Source organism: Theobroma cacao, chromosome 10, assembly GCF_000208745.1.
Source record: "Theobroma cacao cultivar B97-61/B2 chromosome 10, Criollo_cocoa_genome_V2, whole genome shotgun sequence".
Taxonomy (NCBI): domain Eukaryota; kingdom Viridiplantae; phylum Streptophyta; class Magnoliopsida; order Malvales; family Malvaceae; genus Theobroma; species Theobroma cacao.
In genome coordinates this window covers 1,565,906-1,577,883 of record NC_030859.1, presented here as the reverse complement: position 1 = coordinate 1,577,883, position 11,978 = coordinate 1,565,906, and the positions used below count along the sequence as shown (strand labels likewise).

At 35.4% G+C, this 11,978-nt stretch overlaps 2 protein-coding genes across 3 annotated transcripts; one reads left to right on the top strand and one right to left on the bottom strand.

The window, feature by feature from the left end:
- LOC18585999 (ras-related protein Rab2BV) lies at positions 1,916-4,519 on the bottom strand. Of its 2 annotated transcripts, XM_018128653.1 has the most exons (4): positions 4,451-4,519; positions 3,963-4,156; positions 2,829-3,320; positions 1,916-2,229 (listed from the first exon to the last, which is right to left on the bottom strand). In XM_018128653.1, the coding sequence occupies exons 2-3, from the start codon at positions 4,125-4,127 to the stop codon at positions 2,832-2,834; spliced, it is 654 nt and encodes a 217-aa protein (XP_017984142.1). In that variant the 5' UTR covers positions 4,128-4,156; positions 4,451-4,519; the 3' UTR covers positions 1,916-2,229; positions 2,829-2,831. The 2 variants fall into 2 exon arrangements, with proteins under 2 accessions (XP_017984142.1, XP_007009171.1); XM_007009109.2 differs by lacking the exon at positions 1,916-2,229 and having other exon boundaries at positions 2,451-3,320.
- LOC18585998 (cucumisin) lies at positions 8,065-11,895 on the top strand. The gene is made up of 10 exons (XM_007009108.2): positions 8,065-8,186; positions 8,345-8,433; positions 8,757-8,851; positions 8,922-9,168; positions 9,276-9,789; positions 9,962-10,065; positions 10,280-10,498; positions 10,615-10,726; positions 10,812-11,025; positions 11,120-11,895. Exons 1-10 carry the CDS (start codon positions 8,091-8,093, stop codon positions 11,647-11,649), a joined length of 2,220 nt encoding a protein of 739 aa, XP_007009170.1. The 5' UTR covers positions 8,065-8,090; the 3' UTR covers positions 11,650-11,895.

Here is an 11,978-nt window from a genome sequence, read left to right as displayed (position 1 = left end):
ACTAAAAAGTAATGGGTTTTCCATCATGTTAGATTTTAGACCAAAAATTATTATTTGGCTTATCTGGCTTATTCCTTAACTTTTTTTAGATATTAAACTCACATGTCGCTGTTACATGCATATGGAACAGGTATCCGTGTGCTTATTTAGTTCCATATTCTTTCCCCTTTTTCATTAATTAAACCCCAAATATTCAAAGAATACTTGTCCATATCAGTTACAAATAAAGCTTCACAATGTGCAGATATGGCTAGTATGTGTCAACATGTATTCTTGAATTAGTGGCAAATCAAGCATTTGGGATTTACCCATGTTAGATTTATCATGTACGAGGAGGATGAAAGCCTGAAAATTTTGAGGATGGTAACAGGTTTTCTAGTTCGGCACTCAATCGTTTTCCTGTCCAAGGCAGATAGCTGGCTTTTTGTCTATATGCTATGGAGAGATGATAGCATTCAAATAGGAAATAAGATTCTTAGATTGATCCTCTTTCTGGACAAATCTGTTAAAACAACAGAGCACCCAATTTGATATTGTATGATAGTGATTTGCAATTTCTGGTCAAAGAAAAAAGGGTATGGTATCAGTATGTAATTGAGTACATGTATGGTTTTATATGCTTTACTAGCCTATAGGTCTCAAGTGCTTTTCCTAGGAAAAATTCTTCAAGGCCTTTATCTTACTGAAGAGTTTAAAAATATATACTTATTTAAGCTAGTTAAAACTTTTGACTGCTTTTTTCCTCTAGCCGTGTATTTCTTTTGACAGTGAAATGCAGAAAGATTCCACCATTCTTTAAGATTATAAAACTCAAGACTGTTTGCTGGTTTATCTAAAAAGCTTGGCCAAATGATCTGTCTCCAAACTGATTCTTTGAAAATTTATTCTTTAATACAGGTTGGTTTCATCCACTCTTAGTGCTCAAGGGCCAGATTTATGATAATCTTGTTCAACTTTAATCTCGAAGAATGCTCTAAACCAAAGAGTTAATCAAATCTCTAATGCTAGATTATGTAGGCCAGAACAATCAGATTCTCCTAGTCGTCTCAATAATTTCCTTAGATTCTCAGCCTATCTCTTCGAACTAATGTTTAATGAAACCTGGTTGCCCTACCCCATAGAGCAAATGCAAGTCTGTCTTAGTAGCCAGGTTTCATGTGAAGCTTCCTTTTACCCCCCTAAGAGCATACCTTTGGAGAATTCAACTTTTGTTAATTGGATTCCTCATGGAATGCATGAAGAAGATAACAAAAAAAAACAAAGCGATGGAAGAGCAAAATCTGTCCCCAAGCCATGGCTGCGTGATTAAATGTTGGAAGTGGGGATCCTTGACAAATCTCTTTATAATATTCAACTAAAGAAATTCATATGCCATTCTCTTTGATTAAAAAACTTTCATCCTTTGTCATTGGCATATATTCAAAGTGATCTGCAAAATCAGAAGTTGCAAGAACATAAGTTGGGGGATTGCCCTTTCTATTTTCCCTGGATTCTGTCAGGTTCTGCAGATTGACATTAGTAAAAAAAGAAAACATTAGAAAATCTTTTTTCTTGTGGATGCCTAAGATAATAATAAAGGACCAAAAACGAATAGCTGGTGACAGTGGAATAAATTCTCTAGAGATGGTAAAGTTTGGTTGTGAGTTGTTGTGTTCAGTGTTCACCCTCTTTGACTCCAAATTTCTACAGCCTTTCCCTTTTTTGACATCAAAATGTGAGGCTCTCTTGAGCAGACAGTCATGTAATATGCCCTTGCTTTGAATAAAGAATCTTCAACTTAGAAATAACTCCATGAACCAGGTATTTTCAACTTTTTTTCGGTGCTAAGTACCTGAAACTAATCTCAGCTAAAATCTAGTACTATGAAATTTGTTGGATGCAGAAAGGATAAACAAAACAAAAGGAAAAGCAGAGATTAAAGTTGTGAAGAAGACTCCACATCTCATTTTCTTTTACTTTTGTAGCTTGAAGAAAAGGATCTGATATTGTGACTACAGATTGGGTTATGTCTCAGTTAAAGAAACCCTTAACTGAGGAATTGAATGTATATTAAATATCTTGAGAAGTGAAACCTTATTACAACTACAGTAGCTGATAAGCAAGTTAAACACTCTTCAGAGACCATCCCATGTTCAATCCATGGCAGCAGGCCAAGATATCCCCAGACATCAGGAACTTCCATCTGACATCCCATCATCATCTTTAAAATGGTTCCCTCTCTTTATGGCCCTGAAAATTAGTTGCTCTTGCTAGGAATCATAAAAGAAAATGTACTTCTTATATCGAAAAGAAGCCCTTAGTTGTTATTCAAGTAATATAAATGTTTGAACTGTCTAATGACTAATTAGGCAAGAATTGGGATTTGTTTAAAGTCTGCTATTTGCAAACAACAATTCATCCATACCACATGCTCATGTACTTAACCAAAGGAAAGGAGTTTACAACATGAATAATTAACAACAAGATTTATTGCAAGTTCAAAGAATCAACAAAAGCAAGGCCAGGAAAGGGAAAAAGGAAAAAATGAAAACAGAATCAAGTACTACGCCTTACAACACTTCTTCTGCCTCTCCCTTGCCTATACTTAAGAAATATACTAGGTAATTTCCCGTGAAACCCTCTGCGGATTCCAAATCAGAACATGAGACTGCCAAAATCCTCATATTTTCATCTTAATATTGTACTTATGAAGCAAAAACCTGTTGCTACATTGCCCTGAGATGAATATATCTTAAAAACAAAGTGGTTTTCACGTCTGTCCCAAGGGGGCACAAAATTTGGCTGGCAATGCAACATTTCTGTTGCCTCTTGTACAGAAAAAATTTTACCTTCTAGGTAGAACAGCAAGCTGATCTCTTATTTTCATTTCCTGACAGATTGGACACATTAATGGTAGTGCCTTGAGGAAGGCCAGTGGTGGAAGCTGCTTCCTGTGCTGCCAATGCCTTTTTGCTGATTATCTGGTAAATATCCAATAAAACTGTCTGGAATGCTTTCTCAATATTGAAAGATTCCAGTGCTGAAGTCTCGAGGAACGAGAGACTTTCCTTCTCAGCCAAGCTTTCTGCATCTTCTGATGAGACTGCTCTAAGATGATTCAGATCAGACTTGTTTCCAGCCATCATAATGACAATGTTTGAATCTGCATGGTCTCTCAGTTCACGCAGCCACCTCTGGACATTGTCAAAGGTTTGCCTCTTAGTTATGTCATAAACCAAAAGCGCCCCGACTGCGCCTCTATAGTAAGCACTGGTGATGGCACGGTACCTCTCTTGACCGGCTGTATCCCATATCTGTGCCTTAACTGTCTTCCCTTCTACCTGAAATGCAAGAAACAACTCCTAAGCTCAGGCAGAAATACGCTAATCAAAATACTAGATGAAAGTCTAGCATAGAATATCTTCTCAATCCCTGACTTCTCTTCCCTTGACCAAATTTGTTCTTCCCCATGTCTCATTATTTTTGGGATAATTCCAAATGAACTTGAATGGAAAAAAGACTGCTATATCTCAACTTCCCAAAACAATGTGCAAAATTTAAGAAATGTGTCTTAGCATACTGATAAAAGAAAATAGAAAAGAAGAACAGGACTCAAAGTCTTAAAATGACATCAGATGCTGGTAGTAATTCCACTCTTCCATACTCAAATGACAACATATCTCATTAATTGTACTTACTTAAGGTGCAGTAAGAAGTATGTCTGGCTATTTTCATCAATGGCTAGTTGCCCTAATGCATATAGTCTTGCTTGCCTGAGAAGAAATTAAGACTTACTTCAAGGAAAAGTACAAAGAATTTTTTTTCCTTTGGAATTCAGATTTCATCAACATTGTTCGGCCGTTTGATTCACAAATTTAGTGTCTAAATTAATGGAAAATATCAGAATCATACAGTGAGAATGATGCAGCAATGACCAGTAGAAAAATTGTCAACAAAACATATATGTATAAATAAAAGCCAACCTGAAGAGTCCTTGTTGCAAATTCGACACCAATAGTTGACTTGGATTCCAAGCAAAACTCGTTTCTCGTAAATCTCGAAAGAATGTTAGATTTTCCCACACCCGAATCTCCAATCAATACAACCTTGAATAAATAGTCATATTCATGATCCACTTTATATGCCATTTACACAATCTCTTATGGTATCCAAAAACCTGCTCAATCCCAAAAAAAACAAAAAGGAAAAACAATGAATTAAATTTCATTATATCAAACAATCCAAGCTAGGCTTAAGCTTAACATTGTTATATATTTCCAATGAAAAAGAAGAGAAAAAGCAATGCATCAGTTTCTTTTCTTTTCTTTTTCCTCTTCTTCTTCTTCCCCGTTTCTGTCAAGACCTTTTCTTGAGAAAAAAACAAGGTTTGAAAACAATAGACTAACCATAAAATGAGGATTGATTAAAATTGATTATTGACAGAAAGGGGTGATCAGTGAAATTCAGAAACCTGGTGTTGTCTATGCTGAAAGTTCTTGCATGGCGAGAGAGAAAGGCTCGGGAGAAGGAGAAGGAGAAGGGAAAGCAGAGAAGAGAAGAGAAGAGAAAGGAAGCATGCTTTCCATAGCCAAAGAGAAAAAACAGAATAACGGATGAAAAGGCGCTTAAAACGGTCTTTCAGTGGGACCTAACCAGCTAAACTCAGCCACTTTTAAATAATTTTTGTTTTCTTTTATTAAATTTATTTATAGGGAAAGATTGAATTACATTTTCTTCGCCCATTGGACGGTTAAAAATTTCATGATTAATGGGGTCTGGACATTGTTGGCTAAGTCAAAGAATCACAACACCTGAATTAAATATAGAAGAAAAATCAATGTTTCAGAATAAATATAATACTAATACAATTTATGAATAAAACATTGATAGAATGTTTGAATACAACATCCTTAGCACACTACAACAAATGAAAATGGTCTCTAATGTATAAAAAACTCAAGACCAAACAGGTCAAATTATAGATCATTCGATAGCAAATCTTTTAATTGTTAGATTTACTGGACAACTGAAAGGCTGGTGGGATAATTATCTCACTACAAATCAACAACAAAAAACATTAAAAGCCATTACAAAAGACAGTGAGGGACATGAGGTAGAATTACCTCGTCAAAAAGATTTTAATGAAAAGCAAATACCTATAAAAGCACGACCAATCCAAATGAATAAAGAAATGGAAGAATTTTGTAAAAAAAAAAATTCAATATTTATTAAAGAAAAGCCTTATAGGAAAAAGTAATTCACCTTGGAGCTGTTTTGCATTTTAAAGAATGTAAAATTAAAAAGAGAGATATCAAGATTAGTAATTAATTATAAACCATTAAATAAAGCATTACAATAGATTAGATCTTTGATCCCAAATGAAAAAGATCTTTAGCAAAAACTATGTAATGCAAATATTTTTTCAAAATTTGACATGAAATCTGGATCTTGGCAAATCCAAATCAAAGAAAGTAAGAGATATAAAATAATACTTGTTGTTTCATTTGGATAGTATGAATGGAATGTTATGCTTTTGGCTTGAAAAATGCACTATAAGAATTCCAAAAGATAATGAATGAAATATTCAACCTATATTTCCAATTTACTATTGTTTACATTGATGATGTTTTAGTATTCTATGAAGATCTAGAGAAACACTTCAAACATCTCAAAATCTTTATTAATATTATCAAAAGGAATGGACTAGTAGTCTCTAGATCCAAAATCAGTTTCTACCTCATGTCTTTTCCTATCCCAAAAAGCACTGGGGATATCAGAACAAATTATTTTTTCTATTTCATTCTTAATTTATCCAATTTGTTGTTGGATTTCTTTATTAGTTAATTGTTCATTTATCCTTTTAAAAGAAACTTCTTCTTTTAAATAAGCAATTTGTCTTTGTTTATGATTGATTAAGAAATTGAGTTGGTTTGTGTGTACTAACAAATATTTTAGTAAGTTAATATTTTTTATTGTTGGTTTTTCTATGAAAGGAAAAATTATCTTAGTTTTTAGTATTTTGGTAGAATTCCCTGATTTGTAACCTTTTATAGTTTTAGTAATGATATGAATGGAGTACCTAAAATGACATCTTGGGTTATGTTTTTAACCATTAAAAAAAGAGTTTTAAATTTGATTCCCTGATTGCATACTTCTGCATTAGGAATTTTGTATGTAAATTTGAGTTTACCACCGTTGGCAGTTTTTAGTCATTCTGATATTTTATCATAATATTTTGTTGGAACTATTCCTTCTTTGATACAGTTCAGTTTTGATCTGCACCGTGTCAAAAAGTGCTATCATTTCTGTTTGAAATTCATCATTGATTAAAAGATGTGTTTTGATTAGATATCTTTGTATTGATACTTATGTAAGAATCATCATGTATTCTTGTGATTTTTGTTGCTCTGATTCTGTATATGAGGAGGACCGTTCTATCTGGTTTTCTGAATTTATTAAGCTTTCAACCTGGTATTTTATTTTTAGTTGTTTTTTTTTAAGTTCAGAGATTTCTTGTCTTACATTTTTTATTTCTATATGTAGTTCTTCTTTTGTTTTTTGTTTTGGCATAAGGTTTCATATTTATCGAAAATGAGATTTTTAATGTTGTACGTAGTTTCTTGATTTGTCATTACGGGTTTATCAATTTTTTCTTTTATCAAATTTTTTAGTTTTTCAAGATATTTTTTTTAATGCTGAGTCTATATATAGATATATATCAAACAGGTTTGGTGTAAGCATTAACCCACAATTTAATACAGACAAAAAATAAGAAAAGATCCAACAAAGATTCTTGACAGTTATCGTAGACAGGATCACTTCTGACAGATCAGGTTGGACCATGTTGATCAAGTTGGTTGTGCTGAAGAACAAACAGGGGAGCTAGCAAGGGTAGTTACGTATTCTGGACTGTGGTCTATGCAAGATTATTTGTTCGGGTTCTCATTCATTTGCCAATGGAGCTAAGGATCATATCCTTTTGGTCAACCGGTGCACCTGATGCAGAAACTTACAGACAAGGAGGATTGTGTTGTCATAACAGGGTGGAGGATGACCAAGGATAGAGTGGAAGCATAGAATTATGATTGGGTCATGTCTTTTGCTTTGTTTATTTCAGGCTAAAACCAGACAAAAATACTCAGACAACATTCATGAATAAGCTTGCGATAAGGCCTGCCAAAACTATGACGTCCAGCAGCATGCCTTTTTAATGGAATTGACTATTAATTTTTGACAGTTGGGATGCCATTGTTCTTCTTCCTGTTTCGGACTTTCATTGCCTAATTGATCTAGAGAATTGACTGATTACTTGTCCAAGTCGTTTTATATCGCAAAAACATATGTAATCAATGGGAAAAACCTCACTTTCCACTTCTAGAATATATAAATTTGGAAGAAGACTGATGATTATTTTTTCTAGAATATACACGTTTGGAAGAAGACTGATGATTATGTCCAAGTTTTATTCGTTCAAAGCCAATTGGCAGATTAGGTTAGGTAAATGCTTATACAATTCCCTCACTCTAGAAAACCTGACATTTGAGCAATTCTTCAATTGACTTTTACTTATCATCAGGTGATTATTGCATGAAACTTTATTGTATTCCCAATTTTAATTTTCAATTGTAGAGAAGGATGTAGCACAGTGTTACTGTTACGGCATTACCTCTCTCCAAAAGACTAATTTGATCATATATGCAACGTTCGCCATTAAAAACTGTCCAAAATCTCTTATCTTGTAATGCTTGGCGTGACATTGCAATTAGGCAAAAGTTATCCATAAATATAAAATTGTTTTTTGTAGTTTACTTGGTTTTATTTATTCATATTATTTTATTATCTTGATGCCTCTATGGATTGTTGCACCTCACTTGAATCATTTTTAAGTAGTCATTAAAGATACAAAATGTATTAGATTTAATTGAACCATAAAATAATCAGCCGGAAATGGATTTCGTGAAGAAATCATTAACAAAATATTAATTAATACAAATAGCTTGTGGGAATTAGTCTAAAAGCCTTATGCTCATTGACTATAAAAATCCATAACTAGTACTTGAAAAAACAGTGTCCAGCATACTTAGAAAAGTTTTCGGTTGATCATTCTTCCAATGGGAGGCAAAAGATCTCTTCTTCCCTGCCTTCTCCTCCATGGCCTTATCTTGGCTCTGATTACTATCAGGGCAGCATCTCAACCCGATAGAAAGGCAATGTTTTACGTTCATTTTTAATCATCCTTTCATGGTTTTGATGATCATTGGCACAAAGCAAGAATGGGATTTCTTTAACTTATATCTCATTTTCCAGAACAAATTGATTCATTGCTGATAAACTTCAATCTCTTGTACCTTTTGTGAACTTGCAGAGTTATATTGTGTACATGGGAAAAAAACCTAGCGGTGGGAGTTCCACATCCTCACTTCACAATAGCATGCTCCAAGATGCCTTCGGCAGGTAATGAATCAATGGTGATTTAAGTAATTGCTGATACATTTTCAGTGAAAACAGATTTTTTTCACTCTGTGGGACTAAAAATGAAATAGATATGCAAAATACAGCAGAGAAAATATGAAACTTTAGTTCATATGAATTATCAGATCATACTATAAAGTTCTATTACTATAACTTTCTGTCAATGTAAAGTTGAAGAAGAAGTGGGAGACGGAGGGGGCACAGAGAAGAATAGAAAGCATATGACTAAAAATTGTTAAAATATATATGTTGAGGTGAACTGTGAACCAAGGCCTTGACTGTGCAAAAAATTTGAATGGATTCAGCGAGTTTGACATGAAGTCAGTGCTCTGTACCTACAAGAGGAGTTTTGATGGATTTGTGGTCCAGCTAACGGAGGAAGAAGCAAGTAAAATGGCTGGTAAGTGAGCATGGTTTCACCCATGATCTTGCTTTCTTGAAATCAGTTAACACCATCTTTTGACGTTCAGGAATGAATGGTGTGGTATCTGTGTTTCCGAACGAAAAGAGAGACCTCCATACAACAAGGTCATGGGACTTCATGGGGTTCTCCCAACAAGTGGAAAGATCAGCTTCGGAAAGTGATGTAATCATTGGAGTTTTAGACACTGGAATCTGGCCTGAATCTGAAAGCTTTAATGACAAAGGATTCGGTCCACCTCCCAGGAAATGGAAAGGCAATTGTCAAACAGCAGGTGGCAATTTCACTTGCAACAAGTATGCATCTTACACACATAAATATTTGTTTTTATAGTCTTTGGAGAGTCAGTCAAGCTAGTGTCTGAAGTTTGACAAATATACTGCTGTCCGGAATCCAAATGCAGTAAGATCATAGGAGCACAGTATTACCGGAGCGATGGGTTATTTGGCCCAGATGACATTGTTTCTCCTCGAGATGCTAGTGGCCATGGGACTCATACTGCATCAACAGCAGCCGGAGGGTTGGTTAACAGGGCAAGCCTGTTTGGTTTTGCCTCGGGAACAGCTCGTGGAGGGGTTCCATCGGCACGTATTGCCGTGTACAAGATTTGCTGGTTTGATGGTTGTTATGATGCTGACATTCTGGCAGCTTTTGATGATGCAATTGCAGATGGGGTTGACATTATATCTCTTTCAGTAGGAGCAGCAACTCCTAAAGACTATTTCAACGATTCTATTGCAATTGGAGCTTTTCATGCCATGAGAAACGGCGTGTTGACAGTAAACTCTGCAGGTAATCAGGGCCCTGACCGTGCAACCATCACCAATTTTTCGCCATGGGCCCTCTCTGTGGCTGCTAGCACCATAGACCGAAAGTTTTTCACCAAGGTCCAGCTTGGAAACAATATGATTTATGAGGTAATGCCATTAATTGTCCCTATCCTATTAAGTAAAAGCAAAACTTTTAGAGGGTTTGGAAACAAGGAATTAAAACCAGATAGATCCTTTTAAAAAGAAGTATGACAAGTTGACCACCGAAGTAACCAGTTAAGCTAGATTCTGAATGTTTGTTTATCTGGCATTTGTCCAGGGTGTATCAATAAATACATTTGATCTCAAGAATGAAATGTACCCTATAATTCATGGTGGAAGTGCACCCAACACTACTGGAAACTTTACATGGGCTTCATCCAGGTAATATCAGAAACATCTTCCATTCTTTCATGGTGTGCATGTGGACAAAAATGAGAGTCATCAGTAAACAGAAATATTACTGGTATCCATACTCACACAAACAGCAAAAAACAAAAAGATTTGAGTAGACATTATTTCTTGTTTAAATGCCAAATCTAAGTATGAGAAACATAAAGCATGACATCTGATTATCGGATTGATTCTTAAATCACAGGAATTGCTTTCAGAACTCGTTGGACCGCAATTTGGTGAAGGGCAAAATTGTTCTTTGTGATAGGCTAGTCTCCGGGAGAGAACCACTCCGTGCTGGTGCAGTTGGTACAGTGCTGCGGGACAATGCTCCGAATGATGATGCTAGGTTGTTTCCTTTGCCTGCATCTTACCTTGACCTGGTTGATGGCAGCAAGATTTTTGTATATGTAAACTCGACAAGGTAGGAACACAAGATTTTTCATTTTGTCAATTTCATTGAGTATAAATTTATACCCCTTTCTATCATAAATGAAGATCATCTAACAGATAGTTATACACTTTCAACATAAATTGCAGTACCCCAACTGCAACTATATTTAAGAGTAAGGAGGCTAATGACTCACTGGCTCCTTATGTAGTCTCTTTCTCATCAAGGGGTCCGAATCCAATTACACCTGACATACTCAAGGTAAGTTGATAAAAAATTAATATTTATGTACATATACCCTTCTATATGACTGATTATTACATTAAATTGTTGTTAATGATTACAGCCAGATATATCTGCACCAGGGGTCCACATTCTAGCTGCGTGGTCCTTAATTTCCCCTGTTTCTCAAACTAAAGGCGATAACAGATTTGTGCCATTCAACATAATCTCAGGAACATCAATGGCTTGCCCCCATGTTTCTGCAGCAGCTGCCTACGTTAAATCATTTCATCCCACATGGTCTCCTGCTGCTATCAAATCTGCCCTTATGACCACTGGTAATGGCTATGACTACCAGTCTACTACTGTCTCCCTGAACTACTAAATCTCGCTGACTGTAATTAATTTTCCCGGTTGGAATGTTCCTTGCAGCTTTCCCTATGAGTTCTGGCATTAACTTGGATGCTGAATTCGCATACGGATCAGGCCATCTGAATCCTATCAAGGCTGTCGATCCTGGTCTAGTATATGATTCTGAGGAACTTGACTACATAAAATTTTTATGCGGACAAGGCTATGGGACTCAGTTTCTACAGCTAGTCACTAGGGATAATACTACTTGTTCTGAAGCTACCAATGGAACAGTTTGGGGTCTAAACTATCCTTCCTTTGCTCTTTTTACCTCAGCCTCAACAACTGTTAGCCGTGTCTTCAACAGGACAGTCACAAATGTGGGATCACCAATGTCTATATATAGAGCAAATGTGACTGCCCCAGCAGGAGCACTTAAAATCCAAGTTAATCCTAATGTTCTGTCATTCAAATCTCTCGGGCAGAAGCTATCGTTTTCACTAACCATTGAAGGAACAATAGATAAATCTATAGTTTCTGCTTCCTTGGAATGGGATGATGGCGTACATAAAGTCAGGAGTCCCATCACTGCATTTGTTTCAATATCCTAGTTATGAATTATCAAAAATTTTTGATAATTTATCCTATTTCTCTTCTACTAAAACAGATTGAATTCAAAGCTAGTCTTTGATAACTTTTACTCTTTTCTTTTCACACTGCAAATTCCCTGGTCTTGTTGTGATAGAAGAAAAACAAATGTGGAAAAAGGGCTGTGAGCCTATGACACCGCAAATAAACATGTAACTTTAATTTTGGGACAATTTAAATAAAAACTTTTTCTCCCTCTTTGTCGTTTAGGATATGGGTATATTATATTAAAGTGGCTTGTTTAACTTTTTTCTTCAGTAGCTAGTCAGGAAAGTTCTTAGGTCCTCACTTC

Coding starts and splice junctions, on each gene's coding strand:
- LOC18585999 (XM_018128653.1), bottom strand. CDS start 4,127: ATGGCATATAAAGTGGATCATGAATATGACTATTTATTCAAGGTTGTA. Junction 3,321..3,962: donor TTGCAACAAGGACTCTTCAG/GTTGGCTTTTAT, acceptor CTTGCATTTCAG/GTAGAAGGGAAGACAGTTAA.
- LOC18585998 (XM_007009108.2), top strand. CDS start 8,091: ATGGGAGGCAAAAGATCTCTTCTTCCCTGCCTTCTCCTCCATGGCCTT. Junction 8,434..8,756: donor CTCCAAGATGCCTTCGGCAG/GTAATGAATCAA, acceptor GAATGGATTCAG/CGAGTTTGACATGAAGTCAG. Junction 8,852..8,921: donor AGAAGCAAGTAAAATGGCTG/GTAAGTGAGCAT, acceptor TTTGACGTTCAG/GAATGAATGGTGTGGTATCT.